This window comes from Gopherus flavomarginatus, chromosome 6, assembly GCF_025201925.1.
Source record: "Gopherus flavomarginatus isolate rGopFla2 chromosome 6, rGopFla2.mat.asm, whole genome shotgun sequence".
Classification (NCBI taxonomy): Eukaryota; Metazoa; Chordata; order Testudines; family Testudinidae; genus Gopherus; species Gopherus flavomarginatus.
Genome location: NC_066622.1, coordinates 28,699,061 through 28,725,991, shown reverse-complemented (window position 1 = coordinate 28,725,991; position 26,931 = coordinate 28,699,061). Strand labels below are relative to the sequence as shown.

The 26,931-nt window shown below is 43.0% G+C and overlaps 1 protein-coding gene across 5 annotated transcripts in view; it reads right to left on the bottom strand.

Moving 5' to 3' along the window:
• The window catches only part of TKT (transketolase), a 46,609-nt gene extending 20,249 nt beyond the window's left edge, over nucleotides 1-26,360 (bottom strand). Inside the window, exons 1-6 of one of the 5 annotated variants that reach the window (XM_050959194.1) lie at nucleotides 14,803-14,885; nucleotides 12,342-12,429; nucleotides 7,172-7,289; nucleotides 4,979-5,092; nucleotides 3,995-4,092; nucleotides 966-1,157 (exon numbers count right to left, since the gene is read on the bottom strand). In XM_050959194.1, coding sequence (XP_050815151.1) covers nucleotides 966-1,157; nucleotides 3,995-4,092; nucleotides 4,979-5,092; nucleotides 7,172-7,289; nucleotides 12,342-12,367 — 548 coding nt within the window. In that variant the 5' untranslated portion in view covers nucleotides 12,368-12,429; nucleotides 14,803-14,885. Of the gene's footprint in view, nucleotides 1-965; nucleotides 1,158-3,994; nucleotides 4,093-4,978; nucleotides 5,093-7,171; nucleotides 7,290-9,313; nucleotides 9,361-12,341; nucleotides 12,430-14,802; nucleotides 14,974-26,304 lie in introns of those variants that run through there. The other 4 variants (XM_050959195.1, XM_050959196.1, XM_050959193.1 and 1 more) reach the window with 4 other exon arrangements.
• Between the last annotated feature and the right edge of the window lie 571 nt (nucleotides 26,361-26,931).

Sequence of the window (26,931 nt, the reverse complement as noted above, 5' to 3'; positions counted from 1 at the left end):
GAATGCAAACAGACAGATTGTTTCTAAAGGGTTTATAGAAACGAATCTCTGAAAGAGTTAGTAATAATTAATATTACTTCATTCTGATACAAGAGGCTCTCAAAGCACTTTAAAAATATTAATTAACATTCATTAAACTAGTAATATAATCACATATTTTTTTAGAGGAGTAAAATAAAGCAGAGAGATTAGGTATTGTCCATGGCCATACAGCGTAACAGTGGCAGGGTGAGCAACAGAATCTAGAACTTTAATCTCTTAGGCCACTATTCTAACCCACTGTACAACACTCCTTGCCATATAACAGCTACCTTTCATTACAAGAGAAAGTGATCCACATTTTTAAAAAATGAATAAGAACTGACATTGAAGACTGATAAAATTGTAAAATAGTGTAATATGGACCAAACTATAATTTGCCTGTGTACTTCTATAAGGTCCTGTAAATACTTTTGTGCACACATGTAAAAATTATAATAAATCTTTAAGCTAGCTGATGACCTTCCAGGAAGCAGTACAAATATTAAAACATATTTATTTGAATAATGTTTTTCATGCCTATAAGAGAAAAAGGACATTTTATCCCTTCTTCCTGCCCCCTGTACACCTGAGGCACCTACTGTTTCTCAAGAGACATAGTACACATAGCCAGATGCATAACTGTTGCATATTTCTTTTAAAACAATGTAAGGTCCCTAAAGTACTAGACAAGCTCCTCTAATAAATCTACATGAATAAAGAGCTTTACAAAAAGAACAAAGATAAAAAAGTTGCAGTTTTGTATTGTTCTTACAATACAAAAACAAGGATCTGATCCTCACAAGTGGGGACAATATCCTGCATGGTGCTGTTAGACGTTATCGGAATTCAATTCGCTTTAATATGCATATTTGAAAATACGTGAAAAACAGACACAACACATGGTTTTGAGAAGACAGGAAATTGAACTTCTTTCAACTACATACCCAAAGGCTTCGCAGCGTTTCTGGTAGATCTCAACACGATGCTGCAGAGGTGTAGGGTCACTTTGTCCAAGACGGTTAATGTCAAGTATAGCAACCAGATTGTCCAGCTTGTAAAACCCAGCAAAGGCCATTGCCTCCCAGACGGAGCCTTCAGATAGTTCCCCATCCCCAAGCAGACAATAGACTCGATAGCTAGAAAAGAGTTTGTTTGTTTTTTAAATTAGTTAGTATGTCAAGTTACATAAAAATAAGACACAAATATTCAATTAGGATTATACAAAACAAGTACAAATCTCACTGAACAGAAATGACTAAATATATTATAGGCTCTCTCTGTTATAAGTGTATGGTCTTTTTCCTTAGATTTTTTTTCACACTGGCCAACACAATCTGTGTCTGATTTAAACTTCCCCACTGGTATGGTGTTGTACACTTGCATAAATGATTGAGGTTTGTTGTATCTGGTACTGAAACTGTTGGAGTGAGAATATTGGAAAATATGGACCATTGGGTCTGTTAAATACTCCCGGGGGAATTCTGTGCCACTGCGCAATGCAGAAATTAACGATGTGTGTGCAGAATTTGTTTCCCCACCCAGAAATGGACTGCAGTGCTGTTGGACACCACTAGGAGCCACTGGACCTGGCAGAGCCCAGCTCACAAATAGCAGACAAGGCTGAGGAAAAAGCGGAGAGGGAGGGAACTGGGGGGTTCCCAGCTGTTGCAGTTCCCAGAACCCTCTGAAGGAAGACGATGACATGCAGGAAACTCCATGCAAGCCTGGGACCCAGCCTCAGGTTGTTTCTCCCTCTGGCTTCCTGGGCTCTAGGAGGGTAGGGGATGTAAGTGTCTGAGCTGGGGGGGCCCTGCAGCTGGGTTCTGGGGGGGGGGGTGTGGGGTGTGTGTGGAGTGTCTGGTTCCCTGGCTGGGCTGGGGGGGGGTGGAGGGAAGAAAAAAACTCCAGAGGAAAAAATGTTTAAATATCTTTAAAGATGGGTTTCTCTCATATGTGTAGAAAACCATGTATAGTAAATTAATATTTTTTCCAGAATACCATTTATCCTATTTCAACATTCTGATTTTTTTAATTTTCTGGTTTACATGAAAAAAGTTTATTCTCAGCATAGGTCTTTGTGAAATTTTACATAGTTTTCAATGGGAGTAAGACTGTGCCCAAATACTATTCTGTATTATGCCACTAGTTATTTAAAATCAAATTCAAAATCTCTTTAATAGTTCACAAGATCTTCCACTATTCTAGTCCAAATACTAATCCAGTTCTAAATGTGCAAACCTCTCAGGTAAGTTTACACAGTACTCGGCAATGTGTGTCCCAGTGTAAGAATGGTATTGAGCACAAATAATTTAAAAAAAAAAAAAAAACTGTTACAAGTGATAAATATGATGTGAAATATATTGTATTCTTCTTACCTCCCTTGCCTCCAGACTCAAGCCTATTGTGTGACATATCAATAGGCAGGAAATGCTCTATTAATGGCAATTATAATGGTGATAGAATGCAGCTGCAAGCTAAGATACAGGTAACCTTGGGAATGGAGTTGTAACAATGAATCTTTTTATAAATAAAGCTGGAGTGAACATGCCTGTTAAACACAGTCACTGTGACTCAGCAAGACCACTGACAATGCAGGAAACTATCTGAGGATTGCTTTTTACTTCCTCATTTTATTTCCTCATTTCAGCTGTTCCATTTAATATACTCTTTACAAAAAACACCTATATTTTTTAAACTATAAGTCAGACTGGGCTAAACTATGTAGTAAGAATATGCATGATCATCCATAGCAAATGTAAAAGCATCACATAGTTTTGAAGACTATTTCCGCAAATAGTGAACTCATTCTTAGGCAAAACTCACAGTGACAGGAGTATTACCTGAGCAGGGGCTGCTGGATTCAGCCCTTTAAGCTTTATCTTTTGTCATCTTTTTTTTTGGATGGCCACGTAGGACTCGTGTAAAACGAATACTGCCTGTTGACTATCACAATAGCAATATATTTACCTTCAAATATATAATTTTAAAACAAAATTCAGCAAAAGGCTATTAAAATTAAGTCTTATAAGAGCTACTAAACTATTCCATATTACCACAGTAAAGGTCATCTACTTAAACACACTTCACAAGATGCTGGCCTAAACTAGGTAATTCACTCAGACGAATTACAATTTCATACATATTGGCTGCTCTCCAACACTACATGCAGTACCACTATTTGCAGCCAGTAATCACTGCATAAATTATTCCTACAACTACCACCTGTTCAACTGTATTAAAATCAGCAAATCATCTTTCATGGAAATGATATCAAGCTAACGAAGCGTAGGGTTTAATACTATATTAACTCAGCAAGCTGCACTTGAATGTTCTAAAGCTGTCGTATAATACACATCAACCGTATCAGATTGCTTTCTTCCTCATACAGATATGTCTTTTGACATCTACTCTCCTTGTCCTCTAACCCTACAAATGGCAGAATTGCTCATTCCTCTTCCACTGGAGTTGAACGGATTTCAGTTGACATTTTGGATCCCTATTTACGGCCCAGCAGCATTCCCATTGATTTTAATAGGTGCACAACCGGATGTTTGTGCTTCATACTTTCTTAACCACCCTTCTTTACCCTGTGACATCTATATTCAGCTAGGTTCTTCCCTGTGGGCATAACAGCTTTGAAAGAACAGTGGTTCTCCATATGCTGAAGACTAGTGGCTACTCCACATAGCATGCCACCTTCTCTCTTCAGGAATAGTAACATCACCCTTGTAACGTTGTCTGATTACACAGGAACAGCGTGCATCAATTTTTGGCAGTCATTGGATCTGTGCAATTTTATTAGCTAGATCACTCAACTGACCACCTTTAATTTCAAAACTGAATTTGGAGCTGGGGAAGGGAGTGGAAAATAATAGAATAAACCATTTTTAACCAGAGTAAGAACACAATCGGTTTTCTCAGCAATTTTTTCTCCCCTACACATCTACAAACACTAAACACTGAAAAGGATTACCTGGCTTTATCAAAGTATTTGCCAGTATAGGCCATACCACAGGCAGCACCAAGTCCCTGACCAAGGGATCCAGTAGCTACATCAGTGAAGGGTTGTTTCTGAAAATAAAAAAGCAACAGTTACTTTGCAGTTGAGAATTTCAGCAACTAAATTCACAGGACTAACTCCTGTCTTGATGAGAAAGCCCATTCCCACTCCAGTAGACTCTCACAGCAGCAGGACAGGATTCCAATCTGGCACTAAGAAGAGATTAAGGAGATGAGCCCAGGCCAAGATCCATTCTAAATCAAGATTGTAGATTTCAGCATTTGAATGGAGTCAAAGTCCCTAACCATGTTGCCTTGTCATGTTTCTCCACTGGCAGTACAGCTGGCTTAGCAGCCCCAGTGTCACCTACTAACTGGCCTGCAGCAATAAATTGATCCTGTCAGAGACAGGGTGGAAGTGGTAGATCAGGAGTTGACATTGTAAAGAACAGTATTAGCTTCCAATAAATAATCTGAGGTGCCTTGCTTGAAAAAAAAACTCTTCTCTTACTCTTCTCCCTGTGGTAGTGACAGCAAAAAGCTAATGGCTCTGGATAGGAGGCTCGAGCAGGAGTGGGGGTGAAAAGCCACTGAGGCAATCAGATAAGCTTCCTTTGAAACCAGGAGATGCTACCTCAGACTTTCCCCACAGGGAAAGAAGATGAGCCATGCTGGAACTCCATAAAAGTGGTTTGTATGGGAACATCACTGGTGTTTATAACTTTACTAAAATGTTAAGATTCATATTCTTGGGCATCCACTTCTATTGGGACATCCAGTTCTCTATTTTTCTAACCACAGGTGCTACCATCTTCTTAAAAAAAAAAACACCCCACAACTTTTATCTTTACTGTGTAGTAGTTAACAAATAGAACTTGTTGCATAAGATGCATGTACTTCCTGATTCACATGAAGCTCCAATTTTAATAATTGTTAAGCTTATTCCTTAAATACTCACTGGTACAGGGTGTCCTTCCAAAATGGAATCAATTTTCCTCAAGTTTAATAATTCTGCTTCTTGTAGGAAGCCTGCCTCTGCCCAGGCAGCATACAGAATTGGTGCCGCGTGGCCCTAGAAGGAAAAAACAAATTCTAAACAAAGAACAACTTTCCACAGTATCTCGATACCAGGACAAAATAAAAATGTGTAAATATAAATTAAAAGTTACTTTTTAAGGGACCAAGTTCCAAAATGCTTGCAAATAAATCAATGCTTCATATTGCCTCTAAGCCCTTTGAGTTCCTTTCAGAGACCTGGGATTTCCACAGATTCCTGCTTTTACTCTCTCCATGGTCAAGGCCTGCACTACAACAATTAGACTTCTAGCCAAGAAAGACTGAATGTGACTTCCCTCGTACCTATTTTAAAGCTCTTCTAGGAGCTCATACTTGAGTAGGGATAGGTTCTCGCTCAGGTAGGGAGGCCTAATCTCACAGAAGACTTCAAGTATCAAGACAGACACCTTAATTTGGACTCTATTTGATGAGTAGCCAGTGCAGAGAATGAAGTACTGGGTGAAATACCCATGGCCACCAGTGTTGCTGAATAGATGGGATGTTGAGTTGTGCTCCACCTGGATCTTTTTGAGGGTGTATGGATTTAAGATTAGATACAGTGAGTAATAACGATCAAGATTAGAGGTCTTGACTCCACAGGTCATTGTGACCAGGTCTGAACCTGATATGAATAGGTATAATCTTCTGGTCAACTGCAGATGAGGTGGTCATTTTATGTAACCATGGCTACTTTGGCGCCCAATAGCTGTAGGAATCCAAAAGGAACCCAAAGCCATGGACCAGTTTAGCAATTCAAGGGCAGAAGGCTTCAATATTGGGGCGCAGGAGGTATCTAAGCAGAATCAAGTACTTTTAAGTGATTCCCTCTTCCTATCAGGATCATCTCAAAATTTGTCTAGTTTCTTTAGCTGGCTTCTCCTCCTCATCCAGGTACTGAATTCATATAGGCACCAAGAAAGCTGAGAGCCAGCGCTGTTTCTGTTTTATACAAAGGATCGACAGAGCTGGCTAAAGGAATTGCTATAGACATTTCCTCTGTAGGGGATCACTACCTTTGTAATGTCCCAAACTTCAGCCTGGTCATATCAAAACTCAGATTCCCTGTTTGCAGCCCATTCTGCAGTTTCAAACTGTCTAACAATATCTGGTACAGAGCTCCGCAAGTACTTTTGGTCACTTTTACTTAACGACACCTGACGTCTGAAATGCCACTCATCATAAAGTCTTCCAAAGCGCTTTGTAAACTTAAATACATACTCTGGGATCATTGCATCTGCCACTGAAGATGCTAGCAAGATGCCAGTGGTTTAACAGAATTAAACACTACAGAACAGATCAGAACAGAGGACATCAGACTGACTAAACAGCAAGGATGTAATTACCTGAGCTGAAATTTAGCCAGAATTCCAAGCTATCATCCAACTTTGACTAAAAGTGCCATGGAAACTTTGATGACATCAAGCAGTCAGGATATTTGTTTTATGTCTTAGCTGAACATACCTTCAGGAGCACTGTTCTCTTTACTACCTCACTAGTGCATAGGGGAAGACACTCACTCACTGAATTACCAACGATACTTCCTACCATGCTCCTTGGAAGGCTCCCAACAAATTACTAAACTGACAAAACTTAACCTCAGAGCTCTGAAAGGATCACAGAAAAGACAGCATGGCCACAGATAGAAAAGACGTCACAAAAAGTTTAACCATAACTTATGGGTTAAAAATATACATAATGGCATAATTTCTTGCAACAATGTTAAAAAATAACCTTTGCCTTAAGATGACATTACTTCTGGATATATTTCACAGGCAGTACCAGGAAAGAATATATAATTTGTAATTAAACAACTTAACTGCTTAAATAGGTTGTATGTTACACCAACACACTGATGCATAGAAATCTGGCAATTCCTTTTAGGCACTATGCTTACCCTTTCCCATGTTCAGCAAGATGTTATTTGGCATTTTCCTCTTTTACTGCATATAATAATCTTAAAACTAGAGTTGTGTACTGATAAGGATCCTAAAGAATTACGGTGAACATTAGTCAAGAAAACAGGTATATTTATTTAATAAACAACTAATCTGTGAATTAGATTGAGAAGGTATAGCACAGCAGTTCTGGGTCTTACCTTTGAGAGTATAAACCGGTCATTGCTGGGGTTTCGGGGATCTTTTGCTTTGTACCTCATGGTATGAAAAAAGAGCACAGACATGATCTCTGCAGCACTGCAACATGATGTCGGGTGGCTACAAGTCAAAGCAAACACAAGATTATCACTGCTGCCCACTGTCAACTTGCATTCATATAATTAGAATACCACTGTGCCAGTCCTCTGACCCTCATCATTAAAATACGTAATTCTAAGTGTTTTTGATAACCCCTACCATCTGCTGTTATCCTACTGCTGATTAGCTGTACTTTGAGAGCATCCGATGTCTTAGTATCTAAACCAAAGTGGATGTTAAAATGCAGGTCTTAGTGATAAGGGCACTGGCTTATCTGTTTGTGCACTCCATTCCTCTGGATACCAAGGAATGTCATCACAATCAGCAATCCTAAGGTGTAAGAGAGAATATGCAATACGTGCCTGAAATTTATCAGTAAGAGTGAAATTCATCCTGAAGCAGAGGGCATGAGCAGAGGCCATGGCGCTTAGAGCTCACATTAAGTGAGCAGAGTTAAGTGTGGTATAATGTCTTGTGCAGACCCTTTTTGCACAGGGGAGAATTTCACCCTCGAAATGCTGCACGTTTTATATTTGCAAAGAACTCTGGGACATTTAGAACTGTACTACATAAATCCCAATTACAGTCTATCTTATAAGAGCAGTTAACATAAAGGGACTTTGAGAGAATGTGTCTTATAAGACAGTATTAAATAAGAGACACATTCCTCACATTTTATTTTCACGTCAAAAAAACAAATTTTTAGCTAGTGAAAATTGGAAGGATAATCTTGTGATAATCAGTTTATTTGCAGTAAATTTAAAAACATGGTCAATTCTGCAACTGAAAAATGCTGATTTGTTTAATCTTTAACTAATGGAAAGATGAGTATTTTCTACATTTACAGTTAAATATTGAGCAAATTAATACATATTTCAGGAGTTAATAATTTTGGAGGCAATTTTGCTTCCATTAATGTCAGGAGCACTTTTGCCATAGACTTCAACGAGAGCACAACGGAATACTTCAATCATAATTTGCTACAGAAGCTCAGAAAAGTGTCCACCCCAATTTCAGAAGTAATCATGCCACACAGCATATCAACTAGAAATGGGTAAGCATAAAAAGTCTTGTTTCCAGCTCTAGACTGCAAATTGTTGGGCTGCAGTGTTTCAAATGTCACAGAAAAGTACTCTTACACCGTTACTTGTGTTCACTACCATAACTTAAATAAATTACCATCTGAAATTACTATCCGCCCTTGTATAGTCAGTCTGTGGTATCAATGCCCAACAAATGAACACAAAGAATTGTATACCTGGCTGTGATTTATAAACGTCTCCGAAGATACACATGAAAAAATAGTCTTAACATTAAATGCATTCCTAATAGAAGGCATTTTTTAGCCACCTGTAAACAGGGCCTCTGGTTTTCACCGTTTATTTGCCAACCACCTAACAGGTATTTTTGGGATCTTTACTAGACCCCAAAGTAGCAATTTTCAGGCATTTATTGATATGAAATAGAATTATTCTTGATCTCAGCAGTCACTATGTGATGATGTAATTTAGGATGTAGACATCAACACTGGGCTTGGAAGGAAACTCCAGTGTTCAAATTATAGGGTGGTTTTCTTGTCTACCATTTTTACCATTAAGTTTTTAATGATATTTATTTAAAACCTGAAGCCCTATTTGTAAAGCAAGAACCGTTTAGTTAAGAATGTCACACAGCAAAACTTTTATTTTCCATTTCTACACTTCCCATGCATGTTAGCATTCATAAGACAGTTTAAAGTAGAACTTAAATCAGAATACAAGTCCTTTTGGTAGTGACACTTCTCCTCCGCCCAGTACTTCTCTCTTATTTCAATTTGAAGTAAGTTAGACACATGCAAACACTCTAGCAAAATGCGGAGTAAAGATTAGTGTCCACCCCTTAAGTAAGTACTCACACACAGGGAACCAAAATAATTAGGTATAAACCATGACTCAAACATATATTAGTAAATACACGAGTTAATCAATAAACACGAGTTAATCAATAAACCTTACATGCTTGTTTAAAGTTTTCATTCTTTTAACTGTATTAACTTTATACTTAACCATATTTCTATGAACTCTCGGTCTTGGGAAAAAAGGTTTTAAGCAACCTAGAATGGTAAGCATGTGAAAAAAAAATAAAAAAAGTATAAAAATATAAGAAGTGAGCTCCAAAAATATGCTTGTAGAACTATTGGTTAATTAAATGCTTTTTTAATTATAGAAAATAACCAAAGATGAGATTGATTTCCGGTATCTGATGTACAGTCTCAAACCAGTGTACAGAATTTTGTTTAATCAGATGAAATATGATGGTCTATTGTTGCAGTTATTTTTAATTTTATTAGAATACAGAGAGCTCCACTGGTGCAAAATAACATTAAAACCCCAGGCATTGTTTATTAGTTCTAAGTCTTTAGAAAATAAGTTATTTAAATTACAATTAAGAGAAAAATATGGCAAATAATATATTTACTTTATTCATACATAATCTTCTATATCCTATTCAGAATGGATATCCAATTTTGAATATTAAAAAGGTGGTGTGGTTTGTAAACTTCATTTCCAGCTGGCTTTTATAGAAGTGCCACCACACTTTTGAACCTATTTCCATTAAACAAGAGATTACAAGGAATTAGGTTCTGTATCTTCGGCTTTTGAGGTGAAATCCTGGCTCTGTTGATGGGGCCAGTCTTGATATATATATAAGTTGCTACACGCTTCAGCTAAAAAGGGCTTAATTAAAAAGAACAATAATGCCAAAAAAGAATGCCAAAACTAAAAAAGGATAATTCTAATGTAGCATGATCTGTTCATAGCCCAAGTTGTGAAATTTAACTGCTTCTAAAGAAATTCTTGCAGCTTCCACTGTTAAGAGTCTTATCAAATCTTATAAGGAAACCATTGTTTTAAAAACTGCAGAAGTTCACCCTTTAATTTTTTCCTCAAACACTGTATCTCCTAACAGTTAAGATTGTATCAGCTTTGGCCAATCAACTGCTGGCATTAATAAAAGGACCATCTTCTTCTCTATGCAAAAGCAATGAAGATGCAGCACCAAAGATGGCAGCTCAGCCTTCACAATTAGCTAAGCCAAACGCACCAGTTGGAAAAAAAAATTCCAGAAGCTCACTTGACGAAAAGGACACGAAAATAAATAAATAAATAAATAAATAAAAATCATTGTGTGTGATTGGTTTAGAGTCCCAATTTTAAGGAAGCTGGCAAAATTTATTTGCAAGCATTGCACTCATCACTGTGAAGCAACAAGACTGACATCACTACAGTTATGCAAGACTACTTATTAAAACAAGGAATAGAAGCACATAATCCCAGACATCTGTAATGATGGACACTCTTGGGTGAATGAACAGGAGCAAAAATCTTAATTCTGAATTACCTAAATTTTGTAGTTTTGTTAACTGAAATACTGATTTTATATTTATTAATCTATTTTTATTCTCAAATATAATTGCAGTGGATTAACAGGAGAGTTAAAACAAAACCCCTCTCTGCCCATAAACTGCATTTTTTCACTGGAACAGCCTTAACATCTCTAAATTGCACACACTATCATCTTGCAGGATCTAGTTTCCAGATCCTTTAGTTCTAAGGGCTGGTCCACACTACGGGGGGGGGAAATTGATCTTAGATACGCAACTTCAGCTACGTGAATAACGTAGCTGAAGTCGAATATCTAAGATCGGATTACTCACCGTCCACACCGCGCGGGATCGATGTTTGCGGCTCTCCCTGTCGATTCCGGAACTCTGTTGGGGTTGATGGAGTTCCGGAATCGATATAAGCGCGCTGGGGGATCGATATATCGCGTAGACGCGATATATCGATCCCCGAGCAATCGATTTTAACCCGCCGGTACGGCGAGTAGTCTGGACGTGGCCTATTTCAGGCAAAGCTCCTGTTGTCTTCAATGAGAGTTTAATATGAGAAAACACTGCAGTAACTAGTTAATATATCTATCACCTCACAACACTGCTTGCAACACAGGTCATAGTTGACAAAGTCACTTCCTTCAAGGAAGTCCACAAGTTCTCTTTTGTTCTTAACTGCTTTAATTTCAAGCATTTCCTGTATTTTTTCTTAATCCTGTTGTTCACAAACCATCTCTTTAAACCAAACCTTAACCTCCTTAAAAGAGTGAAATGTAAAATGTGACTCAGCCATACAGTCTCTCTTTGCAATAAGCCTGTAAACCAAAAGTATTTGTATGCGGAGTTGTTGTAGCCTTGTGGGTCCCAGGATATTAGAAAGACAAGGTGGGTGAGGTAGTATCTTTTATTGGACCAACTTCTGGTGGTGAGAGAGAAAACTTGTGTCTCTCACCAACGGAAGTTGGTCCAATAAAAGATATCTCACTCAGCTTGTCTTCCAAATGTAGTTGACAATCATGCTGCTAAAGGCCATTCTGTTCTATTTACTTTCTCATCTGGAGATATCTTTTCTTGCCTTGTTCAAGTAATCAAGATTTGGACAGGTGCGTGCACATACTTGGCTGTATGAGCTTGATTTGACTCCCTAATGCTATCAGAATGTTCTTGAAACTTCGCTCTCTTTCCTCCTATTAAATGCATTGTTGTGTCACCCTTCTTGGTAATCAAGTCTCGTTGATTATATATAAATAAAATTTCAAGGAAACCTTTTTATGGTTTTTCATATATTTTAAAATAAGGAAACTACAGCAAATCATTCCATTCCCACTTCTAGAGATAATAATCAGGTATCGTTTCAAAACTGTGAGGGGCCCTGATCCTGCTGCACTTGAAGTCAATGGGAATTTTACCACTGAATTGAAGGGGAGCAGAAAAGGGAACTAAGCTTGTGCTAAATTCCTTGCAGTATTATATACCTACATATAACATAGAAATAATTACATCTGTGGGAAAGCGATGACACTTATTATGTGACCAACATGAAATACAGAATTAAACCCCTTATATTTAGTGGGTCTTCTGCCACTTTTGCTACACATACTTTTGTGTAATTGTCTAACAAAATCCCAAATGTTGTAGCTTTAACAACAAATTAATAATTAAAAAGAGGAACTGGTGAACATTTTGCAATCAAAACTCACTACCCAGTCTGGACCAAACCAAGCATTTGAAATTAAGGATCTATTCCAGTGACAGATTGAGCGTCTTCAACTTCCATTGACTTGGCAGCTACAAGGAAAAAACCAAAAGTATCTTCTCAGTGTGTATATGGAGCAACATAAAGCAACTCTTCACTTTCAATTTTCAATACAACACTCTCAGAAACAAAAGGTAAAAAACTGCCTATGTCAGAAACACAGTGAAAGATATTAGCAAATTGAGAGACAGCTTTAAAATATTTTGTAATAGACTATCCTATCCCAACAAGGCCTTAGTAGTCAAGCGATTATTTGTTCAATTCTTCTTTTTGAAAAGATGCATTTACAGTCACATTTCAAAGGAGTGAACAAAATGTAAATTGCAAAAAGATGGAATACCAAAAGGCGGCCTTCCACAAGGAAAAGTTTAAGTGTGATGATCAGCCAAAACTCTGACTTTAATTTTATATAAATAAATATATATAGTACTTTTTCCATACCGCACAATCAAAGCAAGGCCAACTCTGGAACCGGCAAACTTCAGAGCCTAAACTAAATCCTGTCCAGAGGCCTTAGTAAACTGCCCATTTGAGACTGCAGGCATTTTGCAGATAATCCCATTGGGGCTAACTTGAAATTCTGTAGAGAATTAGTTCCAGCTCACGGGCACAAAATGAAAAAGAAAAGATTTGGCCCTAGGCATAAATTCTTTGATTTTTAGTTCCGCATTAACTTAGCATTCCTGGCCTTTCTTTCCAGTTATAGTATATTTACTAGTACAGTGAACCTATACACACTTTGTTAACAATCAGATTTCCCCCAAAGGGTCATAATTAAACTGTCAAAATGTTAAATGCACGCTTTCTCAATGTGAATCCTGTCCAATCTTGCATCATCAAAGCTGAATCCTTGACTAAAAAAGAGGCAACACTCCAAAGAGAGAAAGTGTAAATCCCTCCCTCCCCCAACACACACAGAAATCCCCTCCCCCAACACTACATCCACTCACACCCCATGAACATATAGCCATAGCCATACAAGTAACACATTCAGAAGCAAGGGAACATACATCCCTGATATTTAAGTTATCTACCTTGATGATCTTTAAACCGGCAAGTTTTTGAAGCAACATCCCCAACATGAAAGGTTTTTTATCACTATCTTCATCACATACATGCATTCCCTATATATCCATGTCCCATCAACATCCAATCCCCTCACACCTTGCTTCTAAACCTTTGTATACACCCCAGTACAGTACCATCCACCCAAAACTGCACACCCCAGACCCTGCATGAATCTCTAATCCACATGTAAACACAGTGATTAATTTGGAGTGAAGAAGGTGCTGGGGCTCAAGCAATTTATTTACATTCATGACTGATGCAGTAAGCCCAGAGGTGCAAGGCACTGCCAAGCCTGCCAGGGCTCAGCCCTGGCACAAATTAAGGCACTGTGTAAACATATATCCATCCCCACACACACACACACTACTACCCAAATCCCTCAGAAAGTAATACAAGCGAAAGAACTAAAGTGAATTAGGTTTTGCACTGGGTCTTTTGATATGTGCTAAAAATGGTTCCATATAAATTCTCAAATGCTACATTTTGCACCTACAGAAAGGGCTTCACTCTGCTGAACCAACTAGTTCACTTAACACTCATAGTGATTCTAATATAACAAGCTTTGCTCATAGCAAGCTTAGGAAATGCAACTGTTTCAAAACTCCCGATCTCCTAATGATGAAAATTCTCTCAGGTCTGCTCACCCTATATTGTGCATTTGCTCCCAGGACAGGAGCATGCTGCTCTCAGAAACACCATGCAGCACCGCAAACAAGACTCCTTACACATGGCTCAGCAGTAACCTGCTGCAGCTTTTGTAATTCAGTCAAGCGGCAAATTCTGCTTTCAGCTACCTCAGTGAGACCGTACTGAACTCAAATCCAGAGACTCTAATGGACGGTGCACAGATACACCAGAGGGCAGAATCTGGCCCGCTTCGTTTCACTGGCCAGGTGACCTGCAGGTTGGGAAAGTGGGAGGACAGAGGAAGGGAGAAGCGAGGTGCTAAAGATGACTGACACAAGGGGTAGAAGGAGGGGACCTGGGAAGAATTACACCCAAGGCCTGAGACGAGGGGCAGTGATGGAGGATGAAGAGGGGGCAGAGATACGGGGACTGCAGAGGAACAGTCCGCACAAAGAGGTGGGCAGGGGACAGTCTGCACGAGGGAACAGAGCTGGGTGGGTTGGGAGGGGACAGAGCTGGGGGGGTAAAGGGCGAGTTTGCACGAGGGGGCAGCGATGGGGGGCGAGAGGGGGCAGTTTGCACGAGCGGGCAGAGCTGGGGGGGTCGGGAGGGGGCAGTTTGCACGAGGGGGCAGCAGGAGTATGATGCGCGGGAATCCGTGGGGCGGCTGGCAGGCCCCACGGAGCGCCAGGCCCCAGTCCCGGACTCACCCGGAGCCGGCGGCTGTGGTGGCCCGGATGGAGCTGATCCGCAGCCGGTTGGCCGCGTCCTTCAGGGCCTGCAGCGCCTTTTGGTCGGGCTTGTGATAAGCCTCCATGGAGCGGCGGGAGGGCGCGGCGCGGCTCGGGCGGCGGGTCGGGCCTGGGCTCGGAGCAGAGTGAGGGACAAGCCGCGCCGCGCCGCCTCGGAGCGAGACACACCCAGCCCGCCGCGGGGCCACCCACCCGCAGGAGGGGCCAGCGCGGCCGGAACTGCCCCCGCCAGCCGCGGGGATTAGCGGGTCGGCGGTGGGGCGGCTGGTTGCCGCGGGGATTAAGGGGCTGGGGGGCAGGGTCTTGTTCCAGGAACTCCCAGGCTAATAGCCCCTGCAACGGATCTCAACCCACTGAGCTCCCCCTGCGTGGGAGAAGCGGCTGCTTTCTGCCAGTGCGGCATGAGCCAGCGTCTGGCCACGGGGCCTCTGCGGCTGCATTTCAGCTCCCTGGGCCAGGCTCTATCGAGCACATGTCAGACACCCTGGTTATGGCGCGTGTAGCACACCAAGGCAGGGATGGCGGCGCTGATCCTGCAGCCTCTGCCCCGGGGAGGAGCCTGTAGGGGAGGTAGGATTGCAGAATCCTCCCGGGCCCCTACTAGGAAGGGCCCAGGTTCGCTCTCCTCTTACAAATAGATGAAATAAAATCGATCTGTAATCCACTCTGTGAATACAAAAGCATCCTTGGGGACTTTAGATCTAACAAAGGGACTGGGCCCAAGCTCCCCCACTGTTTTTAAAGTTTTTTTTTTTTAAGGAGGAATTTATGTATATCTTTTGGATAAAAGATTAGCTGAATTAATTCCTTTCTGCATAGTAACTTCAAAATGATTATTTATTAGGCTTAGCCCAGGGATATTTTTACACACACACACTGCTGCCTATCACATGGCATTGCAATTTGTCATATACCAGTTGCCAACTTTCACGTGGTAAATAAGCACCCCGACTTTCACAATAAGCCAAAAATCAAGCTAACCGCATTTCAAAATAAGCCAATCCCTAAGAACCCCAACACTATGTGACGAGATTCCCCCAGCCTACAGTCTGGGACTATGGTAGGCCTGCTATGTACCCTGACTTTCCTCTCCCCACCCTGCCTTGCCTCTGCTTGCTGGGCAGGGGTGGCTCCAGACACCAGCGCAGCAAGCGCATGCCTGGGGCAGCAAGCTGCATGGGGCAGCCTGACGGTCCCTGTGAGCGTGGCAGTCAGGCCGCCGTTGGCGGTGTTTGTGCGGGAGGTCCACCGGTGCCACGGTTTTGTTGGTAATTCGGCGGCGGGTACACCGGCGCAGGACTAGGAGATCACCTGCAGAACCACCGCTGAATCTGCATGACCAGGGCGGACCTCCCACAGAAATGGCACTGAAGGCTGCCTGACTGCCGTGCTTGGGGCTGCAAAAAACATGGAGCCGCCCCTGTTGCTGGGAACTGATAAAAAAAAAAAAAAGAAGCAACAAGCTACATGCCCAGAACTAGCCAACAAGCAACTCACAAGCCAATTAAGCCAAAAACAAGCCCAATTTCTGTGGGTTTTTTTTTGCGGTTTGGCATGTCTGGTCATACACTTCACTGTCCCACCTGTGCTCCACCCACCAGTGCATTTCAACAGACTTCCTAAACTGCTGACCAGCCACTGGCAGGTTTAAGATTTGAGATAAGAGAGATGTTTTAGGTCAGTGGCTCTCCAACTTTTTTACTGGTGACCCCTTTCACATAGCAAGCCTCTGAGTGTGACCCCCCCTTATAAATTAAAAACACTTTTTTATATATTTAACATTATAAATGCTGGAGGCAAGGCGGCGTTTGGGGTGGAGACTGACAGCTCGTGACCCCTCATGTAATAACCTCACGACCCCCCAGTTTGAGAACCCCTGTTTTAGGTACCTACATCACTACATGTATGTCACAGGAATGCAGCCTGCAGATATCTCTAGAAGGTAGAGATGGGCCTGAGTCACAAAGTTTTCAGACCTGAGTCCAAATTTCTCCCAAGTTTTGTGGGTTGATTTTCTGATTGCTAATGTTGTGGCTGGTCTGTATCTCAGATGTCCAATGTTCCACAACTATTTGGTTAGAAGGAGTTGACTTAGGCCTAAATATAGTAGAAAGACAAATTATATTAGTATTAACATGTCTCTTTGGTATTTACAATATATAGGCTCCATTACCACAGCATCTGGGTATATATCAGTCTTTCATATATTTATCTCCACAACACCTCTGTAATGCTGGGCTATGATATCCCCATTTGACAGATGAGAGGAATGGAGGCACAGAGAAATTAAGTGACTTGCTCAAGATCACAAAGATAATCAGTGATGGAGGAGGGAATTGAACTCGTCATGTGTGCCAGATTAGCACTCTAACCATTGGGCCATCCTTCCTCTCAAAGGATATTAAAATCTATTTTCATTTGCTTAAGTGATAAATTAAAAAAAAACACAAACAGACATTGAATAAGTCCTCTGCATAATTTCAACTGATACTACCTCATTCCTGAATTTGGTTTAGACATGGATATATAGGAATTTCAGAATACAACTGGAGTGGGAAAAAAATTGAGGAACAGTTCTTCAGCTTGTATAAATTGTCAGATTTCCATTGAAGTGCCCGTAAGTTTACTTTAAAACTACATTTTAACCAAAACATCTTTTGTTAGTTTATATTAAGATCAAATTCTTTCAGTGGTTTTCTTGGGCCATACTAATACTTCTGTCTTCTTAGCTTTAGCTTATTCTTTTGTAGTCTCCGTACTCACTGCAAAAGTTAACCATCCTACTACAAAACTAAATACCTCCCAATAATAGTTTTGCAGCTCTAAAAGGCCCACCCCAACACCAGCACAAAATAAAGCTATTGTAGGATTTTTCTTCCTCTAGACTGAAATCTAGGGGATGTAATTTGAATAAAAAGCTACCATAAGTTCTTCACTAAATAGATTTTCTCTATGAATTTGAAGGATGAGGGGAATGTTTGGAGTGTTCTTGTGGCTGTGTTGGTCCCAGGATATCAGAGACACTACATGAGTGAGGTAATATCTTTTAATGGACCAACTTCTGTTGGTGAAAGAGACAAGCTTTTGAGTTACACAGAGCTCTTCTTCTGGTCATAGGGGAAGTCTCATAAATGTATCAAAACTATGGACTTTGTTGAACAGTGCCATAACTGTATTTAATCAATAATAAAGCAAACCATAGAAAAATAGAGAGAACACAGAAAAATAGAAGAAAAATGCATTCTTCTGGGGATGGGAAGTTTACTGGAAGTTTAAGGTCAGAGAAGAAAGTTTAGACTGAAGATGGACAGAATTTAACCAGCTTCTCACTTACAAATAAATCAGTAGGTACCACTATCACAGTTCTGGGCAACTGCACCTGTATTCCTCCTCTTTGGTTCAACAGGGGCACCCACTTTTAGGCTCATGGCTCCCCTACCATCCTCTCTCTCTCTTGGTCACAGACCCGTGTCTCTCTCCATCATGACTGGGGTTTTTCAGGCTGTACAGTTCCCTGCCTACACTGCATTCCCCAGCAATTCAGACTGCCTACTCAGCCCTGCTTTGCTTTCCCCTCCCCTCAGAGACTGTAAACAACATAAGCGTCCACTGTGGAGCTGAGGATGAGGGGTTCATGATGTGGGGGGGCTCAGGGCTGGGGCAGAGGATCGATGCGGGGGGATGAGGGTTGGGGCTGAGGATGAGGGGTTCATGATGCGGGGGGGCTCAGGGCTGGGGCAGAGGATCAGGGTGCGGGGGGATGAGGGCTCTGGCTGGGGCAGAGGATTAGGGTGCAGGGGGATGAGGGCTCTGGCTGGGGCTGAGGGGTTTGGGGCATTGGAGAGGCTCAGGGCTAGGGCGGAAGGGCAGGGTAAGGGCAGCCTGCCCTGCCGTTAGTGAATGGCAAGCGCTAGGATCCAGGGGCAGCAGACAGCAGTTCTGCCGGGAGCTACTCTGGCAGCAGAAGCAGGCAGGGGAGAGGCGCTGCGCGGCTTTCTGTCAGGCAGGGACGCGACGCGGGGTAGGGGCGGGGGAGACCCCCGGGGGCCGGGCCCGATCCAGGCAGGGCCCGGGGAGAGACCCAGCTCCAAATATTGCTGGAGCAGGGCACCCGGCCGTGAATATTCCTGCTGCTTGAGCACCGCAAACAGATATAACCTGCCGCCTATGCCCGCAGGCTCAGCTCGCTCGCTCCACTGCCGCTGCAATGATCTGAGTGGCAGGCTGAGAGCTCCTGGGGCAGTGCAGCTGCAGAACTGGGCCTGACCCAGTGCTCTAAGCTGCGTGGTGGCAGTGGTGGGGTGGCGGGGCCTGGCTCCAGCCAGCCAGCTACTGGTGCTCCAGGCACCGCGGTAAGGGGGCAGGGAGCATGGGGGGTTGGACAGAGGGCAGGGGTGTAGATAAGGATCGGGGGGAACAGGGGATTGAATGAGGTTCCAGAGGAGACAGTCAGGAAGAGGAGGGGTTGGATGGGGCAGGGTTCCCAGGGGCCATCAGGAATGAGAGGAGGGGTTGGATGGGGCAGGGTCCCAGGGGCCATCAGGAATGAGAGGAGGGGTTGGATAGGGTGGCGGAGGTCTGGGGGCAGTCAGGGGACAGGGAGTGGGATGTGTGGATGGGGCAGGGGTCCCCGGGGGGAAGGGGCATCAGGAATGAGAGGAGGGGTTGGATGGGGCAGTGGGGGTCCAGGGGAGGTTAGGGGACAGGGAATGGGGATGTGTGGATGGGGCAGGGGTCCCGGGGGGGCGTCAGGAATGAGAGGAGGGGTTGGATGGGGCAGCGGGGGTCCAGGGGAGGTCAGGAGACAGGGAGCGGGGTGGGTGTGGATGGGGCAGGGGTCCCAGGGGGGCTGGATGGGGAGGCAGGCCATGATCCCCTCCCCTAACCAGCCCGCCATACAATTTACGAAATCTGATGAGGCCCTCAGGCCAAAACAAGTTTGCCCACCCCTGTTCTAGTAGTTGCCCTTGCTGGACCACAGAGGTGAACTACAGCCTACAGGTGCAGTTATCCTGAACTATGACAATTGCTGTATAGTTTAGATTATAGAGTGCAACCCAATCTGCTGAAATCTTTGCATTCAGTGTTAAACAGCATCTTTTCTGAAGTGTGCCCATTTGCTACATCTTATTGCTTAATTGTGAGATACGGGAAACTTTTTCTGACTCACAATTGACCAAGAGTTACATGACAAGTTTCAAATTGTGCCCACGAGTCATAATAGTACCATCAAAGGAGGCAAAGAGATGAAATTCTTTAACTGCCTACATGCCAATGCTAAGAGACAGGTAAATAAATGAGCAATTCTAGTTCCTCTTAAGACATAAATTAGACCTATTTGATATTACTGAAACCTGGTGGGAAGATTTGCATGGTCAGAATATTAAAATAATTGGATATAACCTATTTAGGATGGACTGAGCAGACAAAAATGTAGCAAGAGTGGCACTCTAAGTCAAAAATGACATTACCTGTTTCTACGTCACTGACAACTCAGAAGCAAGTGATCTTGAATGCTAATGGATCAATGTCCGAACAGGGAAATTCAAGATGGGGTACTAGCTAGTGTCTGCTACACACCACCAAACCAGTAGAGAACAGGAAGAACAATTCTTGAAGCACCTGTCTATAAGGTGTATGAAAAAACAACAACCCTATGTTATCATGGGATACATCTATCTGCATACACTAGAGGTCTCATGTTGCCGGTACTAAAAGGTCATTGGACTTTCTGAAAATTGTGGATAATTTCCTAATTCAAAAAGTGTTGCATCCAACATGGGCAAATTCTATGTTAGAACTTATTTTGACAGATGATCACATAAGTAACCACTAATTTTTAGTTAGGTGCTCATGATTTACATTTAGTTATGTGCTAATATAATAAAGTCCAACCCAGTTAATTCTGAACAGAGTGCGCACGCACACACACACACACTTTTGCTTTAAAATGGCCAGTTTCATAAAGTTGAAAACAGCTATGAGCCAAATCATCTGAAAGAAGTAATTTAAACAGAAAATGTGAATTATAATCGGAATTTCTTAAGAACATTTTTTTGTCTCTAGTAAGAAGAAAAAGGCGGCTACACTGGTTAAATATATTACAAATGGAAGAAAGGGGAAGTTGATAGCAATGAATATTAATTAGAAACTAGGAACTGTAAAAATTGATAGGGAAGCAGAAGGACAAGGGGAAAAATCTATGGCCTGCATAGTTAAGGAAAATAAGGATTTTTTAAAAAAAAAAAAGTATATTGGGAACAAAGGACATGTTAGCAGTTCATTACTGGATGGAAATGATAGACTTGTCAATAATATAGAAAAGGCCACAAATGTTCAATAAATATTTTTGTTCTGTATTTGGGAAAAAGCTAGGTGATGTATTCTTATCTTATGGTGATGAAATACTTTCCATTTCAACTAACATTAACTAAAGAGGATGTTACACAGCAGATACTGAAGTTAGATATTTTTAAATTGGCAAAATCTGGATAACTTTCATTCAAGAGTTTTAAAAGAGCTGGCCAAGATACTGGTGAAGTTCCAGAGGACTGGAAGAAAGCTGAACATCCACCAGCAACCCCCCATCAGCTCCCCCAGCACCTCCTGCCTGTCACAGGCCCCGTGGATCAGCACCTCCTCATCCCTGCCAGTGCCTCCTACCTGCCGCATTCAGCTGTTCTGTGGTGTGCAGGAGGTGCTGGAGGGAGGAGCGAGGGCACAGCGTGCTTGGGGGAGGGAGTGGAATGGGGTGAGAAGAGGTGGGGCGGGGGCTGGGGGAAGGGGTAGAGTGGGGGCAGGACCTTGGGCAGAGTGGGGAGGGGTTGAGCACCTCCCGGCATGTTAGAAAGTCGACACCTCTGAGTAGTAGTATAGAGGTTCTATTATATCTGTATTTGGCAGTGGGGTGACTTCTACTGGAATACTGCATCCAGTTCTAGTGTCCACAGTTCAAGAAGGATGTTGGAAAGATTGGAGTAGAAGCTTTATCGTGAGAAACTCCAGAAGCAATCTGTTAAGCTTAACAAAGAGAAGGATAAGGGGTGACTTGATCAGAGTCTGCAAGTACCTATATTGGAAACAAACATTTGACAATGGCTTCTTTAATCTAGCAGACAAAAGGTCTAACAAGACCCAATGGGTGGAAGATGAAGATAGACAAATTTAGACTAAACACAAGGCATAAATTATTAACAGTGAGGGTAATTAATCTTTGAAACAACTTATCAAAGGTGGTGGTGGATTTTTCATCACTGGAAATCTTTAAATCAAGATTGCATGTTTTTATAAAGGAGATGCTGCTCTAGTTCAAACAGGGATTAATTCAGGGAAATCCTATGGCTTGTCTTATGCAGGTCAGACTAAATGATTCACAATGATCCTTACTGGCCTTATATAATCTATGAATCTCCAAAGGATAATATCTGAAGGAAAAAGCAATTTTTGACTTAATCAAATACTTCAAAGTTTAATATTAAATCAGTTCTTCCTCTACTACCCTTTCCTTGCATCTCAATTTCCTATTCCCCCTGTTATTACTAATTATATAATCTTGTGAACCATGTTATATGACTCTGTAATTAACACCACATTCAGGTTTTTGAAAATGTATTTTTAATGAGAGGTTAAATGAAATGATGTATCATTCACCTCATGCCAAGTCAGAGGCCAACACTGGTGTGTACCAGTGACATCAATTCAAAACCAGGCCCTAATCTTTAAGGCTCTCAACGAGTTAAGTTTCAGCCAGAAATTGCCTCTCTATCCATAACTGAGCTAAGTTTGTAATGGACATTGCAGCAGGAAGTGTTCACAATGAAACTTACGAGCACTGGAGATACAGCATGGTTGGTCTTTTTTTGTTCTGTTTGTACAGTGCTTAGCACTGTAATACAAATAACAAAATAATGGACAGTAGGGCTCACTGGAAGAAATCACACACACCCTCCTTCCCTCCCTCCTTGCTGTTAATCATTTTCAGGCCATGTTGAAGATTCATCTTTTTGCAAAAGTTTTCACACAGTAACCTAAGATAAGGAACAACCAGCTGAGTCCAACATCACAACCAGGAAAAGGGAACAAAGTTGCCAAATCTAGGAATAGCAAAGGGCAGAATCCACTCCAGAGAACCCTATGCAATTGTTCACTGTTGTATTTGGCACTCAGGCCTGGTCTACACTACGAGTTTAGGTCGAATTTAACAGCGTTAAATCGAATTAAGGCTGCACCTGTCCACAGAACGAAGCCATTTTTGTCGACATAAAAGGCTCTTAAAATCGATTTCTGTACTTCTCCCCAATGAAGGGAGTAGCGCTGAAATCTACATTGCTGCTTCAAATTAGGGTTAGTGTGGACGCAATTTGATGGTATTGACCTCTGGGAGCTATTCCACACTGCACCACTGTGACCGCTCCGGGCAACAATCTGAACTCGGATGCACTGGACAGGTAGACAGGAAAAGCCCTGCTAACATTTGAATTTCATTTCCTGTTTGCCCAGCGTGGAGAACTGATCAGCACAGGGGATGCTGCTGTGTAGCGCTGCAGTACCGCGTCTTTCAGCAGCATCCAGTAGATATACGGTGACAGTGAAAAAAGGCTAGAAATGATTTTTTTCCCGTTGCTTTCCGGGGGGCGAAGGGGGAGGGATGATGACATGTACCCAGAACCACCTGTGACAATGTTTTTGCCCCATCAGGCATTGGGAGCGCAAACCAGAATTCCAATGGGGGGGGCGGAGACCGGGAACTGTGGGATAGCTACCACAGTGCAATGCTCGGAAAGTCTATGCTAGCCTCAGTACTGTGGATGCACACCGCCGACTTAATGTGCTTAGTGGGGACACACACAAATGACAGTATCAAATCGATTTCTAAAAAATCAACCTCTATTAAATCGAACTAATTTTGTAGTGTAGACCTACCCTCAGATACTGCATTCATAGGCACTGTAGAAATACCATAGCTAGATTAGATAGGTTTCTCTGTGTAGAATCAGTAACCCAACATGTTCAAAGAATGTGCTGTCATAATTAAACAAAATAAGAAACTGAGGTGGGGTAGAACCTGGTGGGAGTTAAAACTTAGTTTTTAATTCAAGAATTTTGAAGAAAAAGAGTCCATAATATCAGGAGCTCCAAACCACACAGCAAGGCTCCATAACAGCAACTGCAGCACTTAAAGCCATTAAAGCCTGTGAGATAGGCAAGACCTACACGATCTCACAGAGGGCACTATAATAAGCCATGTCTATACTGAGTTTGGAAATTACATATAATATTTGCCACTTAAGCACCCTCAGAACATGAAGCCAGAAAAAAAAGCAGATTTCAGCTGTGGGAGGAGAGGCCACGGAAAGAAGAGTGTTAGTTCCACAATATGCTAGAACCAGCACTAACACTTGTGAACTTCCTTACTGATCCAGCTCCTTTGGCAGACATGGTGCCAAAAGATATTGGTGCCCACCGGGTGGCTGCACAAAGGCACTGAGCTTCCACCAATCATGAGAAGCTACTGGTTTGAGATAACCCCTCATTTTCATTCTGGATGTGACTGTGTTCAAAAGGAGATAAATCCTACCACCTACTGCACCTATTGTGATGAGTTACCTCTGAGCCTGCTTAAGAATGTTGAGTCATCCCCTGAGCCTGAGCCTCTTTAGCCAGATGAAACATCAGAGGCAATTAACTGCAGGTCTTGTGATAGCCCCATGCCATTCAACCAGGGTCCAGTGAATCCACAGGTGAGGTCCCACCCAGATGATCCCACGCCAGGTATATAGGGAAGCAGTCTCTCTAGTCTGCTCAGCATCACTACCTGGGTGCAAACACTCCCACTGCCAGTCGTTTCAACAAACTACTCTTGATCCTGCTAGCCAGCCTGTGCTGCAGCCTACATCTGCTCCTGCCTCAGAGGGCCGCCTGGGGATTCTGACAACTATTGTAACCATGAGCTAGACACTCAAAATCAAAACTCATGAAGTTTCCTGCTTCCTGCATAAGAAAATTTGTTGTGCTCATATTAGCACCTTTTAGAGACTCCCCCAACCTAAATGCTGTTCTTGCTATAATTGTGCAAACAGCACAGCAATGAATGTGGCTCTGTGAGACATAAATAGAGGCAACTCCACTGACTTTGTAGGGAGCTTCAGATGCTCTGCACCACTGAAAGTCAGGCCACTCATTTAGATATCTAAATATGGAGTTAGTTGTTTAACTTTTGTCCTAGCTTTAACATTTTGACCTTAAATCAAATTCCAAAACCAAAAAGTAATAAGGCTGCTGACTGGCAAATATGTCCTTACCTAGCATATCATCTGCAAAACCTAAGCACTTAAGAGAAGGATATAAATAATTAAGGACATTACGCACCTCATATATAAGCAAATTATGAACATCAAGTATAAAGTAATGTACAGAAGCTCTGAGTGAGACCCTCACCTCCACTCCAGCCCCTTTACACCAAGCAAGAGGGCCAAAATGGTGTAAAGGGACCCCCAAAAGTCCCATGTCAGGCCATGGGAGGGATTCGCTCATTAGAGACATTGCAGAGGAGAGCTGTAAGGCTCTCCTCCAAGGACTCCCTTGCAAGCCTGAATTGTCAGGAGGCATGACAAGGGCAGGAAGGGAGTGTTGGGCTGGGGCTGCAGCTTGGAACAATTGTAGAGATTCTGGGCTGTGGCTCATAGGGCAGCCGTAACGTAGCCTGGCCTAGGGAGTCTGTGTAAATTTTGCTGGGGGAAGGGGGCCTCTCCCATGCCTGTAGCAGCCCAGGATCAGGAGGGCACAAAAGGAACTTAAAGCTGCCATAGCCACACGCCCTGCCCCCCGGCTGTGCTGCATCTTCACGCTCTGCCTCAGGGTGAATACTGTTCTTTCACCAGTGGATCTCAAAATACAAAACAAAATCCATTTTAAAAAGTGCTTGTTCAAATAGATGACATTCTGTAAGAGGAAACTCCAAGATCTAGCGCAGGAGTCTCAAACTCAATTTGCCTTAGGGCCAGTGCCAGACCTCAAATCCTCCCAGCAGGCCACTGTCACTCATGCTGCCCAGAACCCTCCCTACAAAAACTCCACCCCTCACCTGCCTAAGGCTCTGGAACAGAGTTTCAGTGGGGGAGGAGGTCTGGGGTAGAGGATTGGGGTGCAGGCTCTGGGAGGGAGTTTGGGTGCAGAAGGGGTGAGAGATTGGGCTCTGGGAGGGAGTTTGGGTAGGAGAGGGGCTCTGGAATGGAGTTTGGGGGCTGGGGTGTATGTGGGGACAGGGTGCAGGCTCTGGGAGGGAATTTGGTGGCAGGAAGGGGTGTGTGGGGAGGGGGGTGCAGGGTCTGAGAGAGTTTGGGGCTGGAGAGGTGTGGGAAGGGGGTGCAGGCTCTGGAATGGAGTTTGGGGATGGGAGGGGGTGTGTGGGAAGGGGAGGGGGTGCTGGTTCTGGAAGATGGTCAGAGGTGGGGCGCTTACCTGGGACTCCAAGGTGGGGCAGGCCGGGGGGGGGCCTCCATGTGATTTTGCCCCCAGGCACTGCCCCCACAGCATCCCATTGGCCACAGGGGCGCTCGGGCCACAGAAAGCGCACGGAGGCACAGCCATGCCCCGGGCCACAGGGAGGGGCCAGGAGCAACTGAAGTGAGTAGGCAGACGCCTCTCAGCTCCGCTGCACTGCCGGGGGCCCTGAGTGGGGAGTGCCTGGATGTAGCAGGTGGGGCCAAGGGAGAGCCAGCCCCAAAACTGCTTGAGCCCTGCGAGCCACATTGGGGAGGCTCACAGGTTGTAGATGGCCCACGGGCTGGGAGTTTGAGACGCCTGGTGTAGCAAAATGACAATTACTTCTGCCTCTCCCACTAAAAGGCTCCCTTGATCTGTGGAGAATACACGCACGTCATTTCTTCAGATCAGGTAACCAGTGAATGAAGTTTAAGTGACTTGCTAAAGATTACGTAGAAAATTTGCCACAGAGCTGAGAAAAGAGCCTTATCTCTGAGATAGAGCATGAGGGTCCAGTATGGGTCTGCTAACACACACGGGACTTGAGTGCAGGAGCTAAAGGAAGGTATCTGTTCTCTGTTATCTACATAAACACTCTTATGC